This window comes from Oncorhynchus kisutch, linkage group LG21 (genome assembly GCF_002021735.2).
Source record: "Oncorhynchus kisutch isolate 150728-3 linkage group LG21, Okis_V2, whole genome shotgun sequence".
In the NCBI taxonomy this organism is placed as follows: Eukaryota; Metazoa; Chordata; class Actinopteri; order Salmoniformes; family Salmonidae; genus Oncorhynchus; species Oncorhynchus kisutch.
The window spans coordinates 41013297-41021984 of record NC_034194.2 but is presented as its reverse complement, the minus strand read 5'-3'; the positions used below and the strand labels follow the sequence as shown (position 1 = coordinate 41021984).

Below are 8688 nucleotides of genomic sequence, written 5' to 3'. Positions count from 1 at the left end.
GATATAAAACTGTATTTTTTTGTGAAGAATCAACAACAAGTGGGACACAATCATGAAGTGGAACGACATTTATTGGATATTTCAAACTTTTTTAACAAATCAAAAACTGAAAAATTGAGCGTGCACAATTATTCAGCCCCCTTAAGTTAATACTTTGTAGCGCCACCTTTTGCTGCGATTACAGCTGTAAGTCGCTTGGGGTATGTCTCTATCAGTTTTGCACATCGAGAGACTGAATTTTTTTTCCCATTCCTCCTTGCAAAACAGCTCGAGCTCAGTGAGGTTGGATGGAGAGCATTTGTGAACAGCAGTTTTCAGTTCTTTCCACAGATTCTCGATTGGATTCAGGTCTGGACTTTGACTTGGCCATTCTAACACCTGGATATGTTTATTTTTGAACCATTCCATTGTAGATTTTGCTTTATGTTTTGGATCATTGTCTTGTTGGAAGACAAATCTCCGTCCCAGTCTCAGGTCTTTTGCAGACTCCATCAGGTTTTCTTCCAGAATGGTCCTGTATTTGGCTCCATCCATCTTCCCATCAATTTTAACCATCTTCCCTGTCCCTGCTGAAGAAAAGCAGGCCCAAACCATGATGCTGCCACCACCATGTTTGACAGTGGGGATGGTGTGTTCAGGGTGATAGCTGTGTTGCTTTTACGCCAAACATAACGTTTTGCATTGTTGCCAAAAAGTTCAATTTTGGTTTCATCCGACCAGAGCACCTTCTTCCACATGTTTGGTGTGTCTCCCAGGTGGCTTGTGGCAAACTTTAAACGACACTTTTTATGGATATCTTTAAGAAATGGCTTTCTTCTTGCCACTCTTCCATAAAGGCCAGATTTGTGCAATATACGACTGATTGTTGTCCTATGGACAGAGTCTCCCACCTCAGCTGTAGATCTCTGCAGTTCATCCAAAGTGATCATGGGCCTCTTGGCTGCATCTCTGATCAGTCTTCTCCTTGTATGAGCTGAAAGTTTAGAGGGACGGCCAGGTCTTGGTAGATTTGCAGTGGTCTGATACTCCTTCCATTTCAATATTATCGCTTGCACAGTGCTCCTTGGGATGTTTAAAGCTTGGGAAATCTTTTTGTATCCAAATCCGGCTTTACAACAGTATCTCGGACCTGCCTGGTGTGTTCCTTGTTCTTCATGATGCTCTCTGCGCTTTTAACGGACCTCTGAGACTATCACATTGCAGGTACATTTATACGGAGACTTGATTACACACAGGTGGATTGTATTTATCATCATTAGTCATTTAGGTCAACATTGGATCATTCAGAGATCCTCACTGAACTTCTGGAGAGAGTTTGCTGCAAAGTAAAGGGGCTGAATAATTTTGCACGCCCAATTTTTCAGTTTTTGATTTGTTAAAAAAGTTTGAAATATCCAATAAATGTCGTTCCACTTCATGATTGTGTCCCACTTGTTGTTGATTCTTCACAAAAAATACAGTTATATATCTTTATGTTTGAAGCCTGAAATGTGGCAAAAGGTCGCAAAGTTCAAGGGGGCCAAATACTTTCGCAAGGCACTGTATGTTTATTTATTTTACCTTTTGGTCTCTGTCTCGAGTCAGGTCTCGAAACCACATATTCAGTGTCTCAGTCTTGTCTCGGTGTCAGATGCATTTGTACTCTGTCTCGGACAGTGAGGACTCGTAATTTCTTCCCCAGAACAGCGGAGTTAAAAAACTCAGAATTATGAGCATTCATTCAGTCACAAGTCAGTCATAATGTGGCCAACCAATTGAAATTAAGTTCATTGGTTGACACCTGTACATAATTAGCCATTCAGGTAAGAAGGGTCTGGGATTCCTTTATGAGGTGCAACCAAAACAGCTGTTAGACATTGCAACAGGGATATTCTGGCAGGCTGTCGAGAATTAGTTCTTGAATTCTGTTGTGGTTTTGATCACTAAAATGGCTGTGACTTTTGGACTCTCTTTGAGGTTAGTTTTTCAATGTATTCATCTGATTGGTTTACCTTGTCTTAAAGTGTTTACTGTTTATTTATGTTTAACTGTCTGAATGTTTTATAGTGTTTCTTGGATTTGTTGCCTGCTAATTGGAGGGATAACGTGCTTTACCCTTCAAGGTGCGTTTTGGTTCAAAGTAATTTAAATCACAGTCTAGTTCCAATGGCTTAAGGCTGGAATTTTACCACAATGTTTTCTTTGTTTCCTAGGTGACGCTTATGGGCATCCTGCCTGCACTGGACCTGAACCAACTGGATCCCAAGCAAGTGTGGTGTCTGGTCCAAATGCTAAAGCTACTGGCTACAATAGCCTGGCAAGTGTGACGCAGGGTCCAAATGCCGCAACTGCCAACCATGCCTCTGCAGAAGCGGCTGGCCCCCGCGCCTCAGCTGAAGCAACTGCCAGCCATACCTCTGCAGAAGCGGCTGGCCCCCGCGCCTCAGCTGAAGCAACTGCCAGCCATACCTCTGCAGAAGCGGCCACAGGCCCCCGCGCCTCAGCTGAAGCAACTGCCAGCCATACCTCTGCAGAAGCGGCTGGCCCCCGCGCCTCTGCTGAAGCAACTGCCAAACATACCTCTGCAGAAGCGGCCGTCGAACCCCGCGCCTCAGCTCAAGCAACTGCCAGCCATACCTCTGCAGAAGCGGCTGGCCCCCGCGCCTCAGCTGAAGCAACTGCCAGCCATACCTCTGCACAAGCGGCTGGCCCCCGCGCCTCTGCTGAAGCAACTGCCAAACATACCTCTGTTGAAGCCACTGTCGGCCCCCGCGCCTCAGCTGAAGCAACTGCCAGCCATACCTCTGCAGAAGCCGCCGTCGGCCCCCGCGCCTCAGCTGAAGCAACTGCCAGCCATACCTCTGCACAAGCGGCCGCAGGCCCCCGCGCCTCTGCTGAAGCAACTGCCAGCCATACCTCTGCAGTAGCGGCCGCCGGCCCCCGCGCCTCAGCTGAAGCAACTGCCAGCCATACCTCTGCAGAAGCCGCCGTCGGCCCCCGCGCCTCAGCTGAAGCAACTGCCAGCCATACCTCTGCACAAGCGGCCGCAGGCCCCCGCGCCTCTGCTGAAGCAACTGCCAGCCATACCTCTGCAGTAGCGGCCGCCGGCCCCCGCGCCTCTGCTGAAGCAACTGCCAAACATACCTCTGCAGAAGCGGCCGGCCTTGCACAGACGGCCCGACCCCTCAACAAGCTAGATAGGGAGATCATAATTTGGTTTGCCCAACTCCTTAATCGTCTTTCTCCTGTTACTGTGCCTCCATTTGAAGAAAAGGGCAAAGGTAATTGAGGTGAGGAATTATGCAAACTAATGCGCTTGTTTGAAATGAGGAACTCCTTCACCATACGACAAAAATGTACCTCTGATTTGGCCACTATTGCTGACACTTAGGTTGTACGGTTATGATTTTGATTTGGCCTGGTGTTCCTGCTACTCTTACATGATTTGTTCAATAAACAATTTGACTTCCAAAATGCCTTCTCTTTAAATGTGGGTTTCTCTTCTGCCTACCATATGTTTGCTGATTAGGGACAGACTGGGTCTGGAGGAAAAGGGATTGTGGATCACACCACTTGTGCAAACTCATTTGTTTACCTTTGTTTCTGGTAGTTGAGGAAAGGTTGACTGCATTTCTTTTAATTCCTCATTGTTTGCATAGTCAACATGCACACACTTAACCCACCAGTTATGCCACCAGGGGTCTTTTCACAGTCCCCAAATCAAGAACAAATGAAACGCACAGTGTTATAGAGCCATGATTGGCTGGAACTCCCTTCCATATAGCGCAAGAGACCAGCTAACCGGGATTAAAAAAACAAAGGAACCCCTCACGGCACAACGCCTCTCCCCCATGTGAACTACTGGTTGTGTGTATGTGTAACAGATGCACAAACACACTAATGCATTAACATATGTAAATTGCCGTTGCTAGGTAAAGCCCCGCCTTATCTCAGTTCACTGGTCACTGTAGCAGCACGCGCTCCAGCAGGTATATTTCACTGGTAACCCCCAAAGCCAATTCCTCCTTTGGCCACCTTTCATTCCAGTTCTCTGCTGCCAATAACTGGAACGAACTGCAAAAATCGCTGGAGCTGGAGACTCTTTATCTCCCTCACTAACTTCAAGCACCAGCTGTCAGAGCAGCTCACAGATCATTGCACCTGTACATAGCCCATCTGTAAATAACCCATCCATCTACCTCATCCCCGAACTGTATTCATTTATTTATTTTGCTCCTTTGCACCCCAGTATCTCATTCATCTTCTGCACATCTATCACTCCAGTGTTTAATTGCTATATCATAATTACCTCGCCACTATGGCCTATTTTATTGCCTTACCTCCCTAATCTTACCTCATTTGCACACACTATATATATATATTTATTTTTTCTACTGTATTATTCTGTATGTTTGTTTATTAGATGTGTAACTCTGTGTTGTATGTGACGAACTGCTTTGCTTTATCTTGACCAGGTCGTAGTTTTAAATGAGATCTTATTCTCAACTAGCCTACCTGGTTAAATAAAGGTATAATTAAAAAATAAAAACAAAAACTAGCCTACTGATCTGACGGCACTTGTTATGTTAACAATATCACTGAAAATATCAAAAAAGCATCTTCAACAGAGGGGATCAAGCTGATTCTATACCATTTTACAGAGGCCAGTTCATGAAGGAAGGCTTGCTCATGAAAGTTTTTTAGCAAGCGTCTATGACAAATCAGGACAGGTCGTTTCACAGAGCAGCCATTACGAAAACGGTGATCACTAAGGTCATTACAGAAAACACCAGACTGATACCTATCAGGATTATTTGTGAGGGTGACATCAAGGAGAGTAGCCTTTTCTGGGTGTTTGGAGTCATACCTTGTGGTATTGCTGATAATCTGAGATAATCCTCCCACCAGCCTGCTCTGGTGCGGTGTGCATTTTGGAACATTCTGAATAGGCCTACCACCGTGTGCACATTAATGCACTTAAAATGTGAAGAAATACTCATTTTTCAACATTTGGATCCTAACATTCTGATCTGTTCCATCAGCCTTATGAATTGATACAGCATATACCTCCACTATACTACTTTGATACACATCAGTGGGGGTTAAGAATTGAGTACACGAAATGTCCATTGAAAACAAAGTGGTACACCTGCGTATATCCTCCATTACACCACTAACTGTACGATTTGAGAAGAGCGCTTCTCCCTCACTGCTTTTGCCTTTTCACATCACCTTCCGTAGACCGGTGCACTGCGGTTCAGGTTAGTAGAACTCCCTCATAGGCTGCATTACCAAGGCATCCCAATTCTGATATTTTTTTTTCACTAATTAGTCTTTTGACTAAGATCTGATGTGAAAAGATCTGATGTGATTGCTCAAAACATTAATAATTGGAAAAAAGATTAGAATTGGGCTCCCTGTGTAACACAGCAATAGGTCAGTTTCTACAGCTAAAGTGAGGCAACGCAACAACCAATGGTTGCGTGCCACAACATCAACTGTGTCATCCTCTGACATATGATGTGGTTAGCTGATACTTAAAATACCTATCAAGGCGATGTAAGATCTGGCAGACTTCAGCAACATCTAAGCTTTGGAAAGTGGCTGAAGTCTGTTTGGACGCAATCACAATTGCTGGCAAAACGGCTGACCTGATTGGTGAAAAGACCAATTAGTGGGAAAAAGATCAGAATTTGGCAGCTACAGACGACTGAACATGTATGAAATGTAATATGCGTTCATCAATTGTCTGTTTTTTTGTAAGTTGTTGAACTGAATTTGGTCTCTTTCTTTTGTCGTCCAATTCTCCCTCTGTTGTTCACCATACGGCAACGGATGACTGCACCTAATCACATTTGGGAAATTGAACCAATGGAAATGAAGTTCATTGGCTGACAGCTGTACATAATTAGCCAGCCAGGGTAGAAGGGTCTGGGATTCCTTTATGAGGTGCAACCAAAACAGCTGTTAGAAATAGCAACCGGGATATTCTGGCAGGCTGTCGAGAATTAGTTCTTGAATACTGTTGTGGTTTTGATCACTAAAATGGCTGTGACTTTTGGACTCTCTTTGAGGTTAGTTTTTCAATGCGTTCATCTGGTTGGTTTACCATGTCTTAAAGTGTTCACTGGTTATTTATGTTTAACTGTCTGACTGTTTTGTAGTGTTTCTTGGATTTGTTGCCTGCTAATTGGAGGGATAACTTGTTTTACACTTAAAGGTGCGTTTTGCTTTACACTAATTCAGGTCAAATCGCAGGTCTAGTTCCGATCCAAATGAAGGCTGGCATTTTACCACAATGTTTTCTTTGTTTCCTAGGTAACGCTCATGGGCATCCTGCCTACACTGGACCTGAACCAACTGGATCCTATGCCCAAGCAAGTGTGGTGTCTGGTCCAAATGCTAAAGCTACTGGCCACAATGCCACGTCAGCAGAAGCTACTGGCCACAATGCCACGTCAGCAGAAGCTACTGGCCACAATGCCACGTCAGCAGAAGCTACTGGCCACAATGCCACGTCAGCAGAAGCTACTGGCCACAATGCCATGTCAAGTGTAAAGTCCGGCCCCGGCGCCTCAGTAGAAGCAACAGGCCCCGGCGCCTCAGCAGAAGCAACAGGCCCCGGCGCCTCAGCGGTAGCGTCCGGCCCCGGCGCCTCAGCAGAAGCAACAGGCCCCGGCGCCTCAGCAGAAGCAACAGGCCCCGGCGCCTCAGCAGAAGCAACAGGCCCCGGCGCCTCAGCAGAAGCAACAGGCCCCGGCGCCTCAGCAGTAGCGTCCGGCCCCGGCGCCTCAGCAGTAGCGACAGGCCCCGGCGCCTCAGCAGAAGCGACAGGCCCCCGCGCCTCGTCAGCAGAAGCTACTGGCCACAATGTCACGTCAGCAGAAGCTACTGGCCACAATGCCACGTCAGCAGAAGCTACTGGCCACAATGCCATGTCAAGTGTAAAGTCCGGCCCCGGCGCCTCAGTGGTAGCGTCCGGCCCCGGCGCCTCAGTGGTAGCGTCCGGCCCCGGCGCCTCAGCGGAAGCAACAGGCCCCGGCGCCTCAGCAGAAGCGGCAGGCCCCGGCGCCTCAGCAGAAGCGACAAGCCTTGAACAGACGGCCCGACCACTCAACTAGGGAGATCATAATTTGGTTTGGCCAACTCTTTAATCGTCTTATCCCTGTTACCTTTACCCTTTTCTGCAAGAGGCACAGTAACTGAGGTGGGGAAATGTGTGAACTAATGCACTTGTTTGAAATGAGGATCTCCTTCACTTGTACATCGTCATGCAAATTGTATACAGAGGTGGATGATACAATGTTATGAATCGTTTTTATAAACATACGACTAAATTGACTTCTGTATGTAGCGATATTGCTGACACACTTTTAGGTTCTACGGTTATGCTTTTGATTTAGCCTGGTGTTCCTGCTACTCTTGCATGATTTGCTCAATAAACCATTTGACTTTCAAAAAACCTTGTCCTTAAAATATAATCTCTTCTGCCTACCATGTGCTTGCTGTTTGGTAACAGACTGTGGGCCTGGAGTAAAAGGGAATTTGCGTTTTTGTTATACACTTGTCTAAACAGATTTGTTTCTGGTAGTTTGTTCTAAAGTTTTCTAACTTGTCAGAGCTCCCTCATATGTTCATACACTACCTGTCCCTTAGTGTAGGCTGTTTGCTTTACAGTAATCTGCCTTTTTCCACCAATGCCTAAAGAATGTGAATGCAGTGTAACTCATCGTCCCATTACCTGTCACTAACCTGTCCCAGGGACGCTGAAGTTTCTCCTTGACCTTATTCAGAAACATTAAATCAACTTGATACATTCTGACTGTTCTACAATGTTGGTCTGGCCAGACACATGGATGCACTCATATGCGTTCATTTATTTCAGCTGTGAAAAGTACTCCACTTGAAGTCGTTCAGACATTCCTTATGTCAACTCTCAATGTGGTCTTCTGCACAATCCATTTCTACCTGACCACAATGAGGTTGCACTCGCAGAAGCCCCTGACAGGAACTTCAATAGATTTTATAAAGGGGTTCTTAAGCTCTCACTTTGTACAACATCTAGAGACATAAATATGAATTTGTTCTTAAGCCTGGCTGGTGACTTGCTTTTTTTGGTATCAAGGTTTCCAACAATTTCAAGAAACACTTAGCGTTCTGACATTTTAGGACTGTCAAGCAACTAACCTCAGGGGGAAAAAAACATCCTCACTGTCAGCTTTGTAATTTTCAGCAAACTTGATGGACAAAAATGTGTATGAACATAAGATTCAACAACAAACTGAACAAGTTCCACAAACATGTGACTAACAAATGGAATAATGTGTCCAGGAACAAAGGGGGGGTCAAAAGTAACTATCTGTTGTGGACACCAGATGTATTAAGAACTGCAGTGCATCTCATGCACTGCACCAGATTTGCCAGTTCTTGCTGTGAGATATTACCCCACTCGTCCAGCAAGGCACCTGCAAGTTCCCAGACATTTCTGGGGGGAATGGTCCTCACCCTCCGATCCAACAGGTCCTAGACGTGCTCAATGGGATTGAGTTCCGACCTCTTTGCTGGCAATGGCAGAACACTGACATTCCTGTCTTGCAGGAAATCACGCATAGAACGAGCAGTATGGATGGTGGCATTGTCATGCTGGAGGGTCATGTCAGGATGAGTCTGCAGGAAGGGAACCACATGAGGGAGGAGGATGTCTTCCCT

At 45.8% G+C, this 8688-nt stretch overlaps 2 protein-coding genes across 2 annotated transcripts; both read left to right on the top strand.

Annotated features, from left to right (window-relative positions):
* The first annotated feature begins 1826 nt into the window (after positions 1-1826).
* On the top strand, positions 1827-3457 carry LOC116356159 (proline-rich protein 4-like). The gene is made up of 3 exons (XM_031800106.1): positions 1827-1956; positions 2047-2102; positions 2193-3457. Exon 3 carries the CDS (start codon positions 2319-2321, stop codon positions 2904-2906), a length of 588 nt encoding a protein of 195 aa, XP_031655966.1. The 5' UTR covers positions 1827-1956; positions 2047-2102; positions 2193-2318; the 3' UTR covers positions 2907-3457.
* Positions 3458-5550: 2093 nt separating this feature from the next.
* On the top strand, positions 5551-7442 carry LOC116356152 (probable endo-1,3(4)-beta-glucanase An02g00850). The gene is made up of 3 exons (XM_031800101.1): positions 5551-6053; positions 6144-6199; positions 6298-7442. The coding sequence occupies exons 1-3, from the start codon at positions 6025-6027 to the stop codon at positions 7098-7100; spliced, it is 888 nt and encodes a 295-aa protein (XP_031655961.1). The 5' UTR covers positions 5551-6024; the 3' UTR covers positions 7101-7442.
* The last annotated feature ends 1246 nt before the right edge of the window (positions 7443-8688 follow it).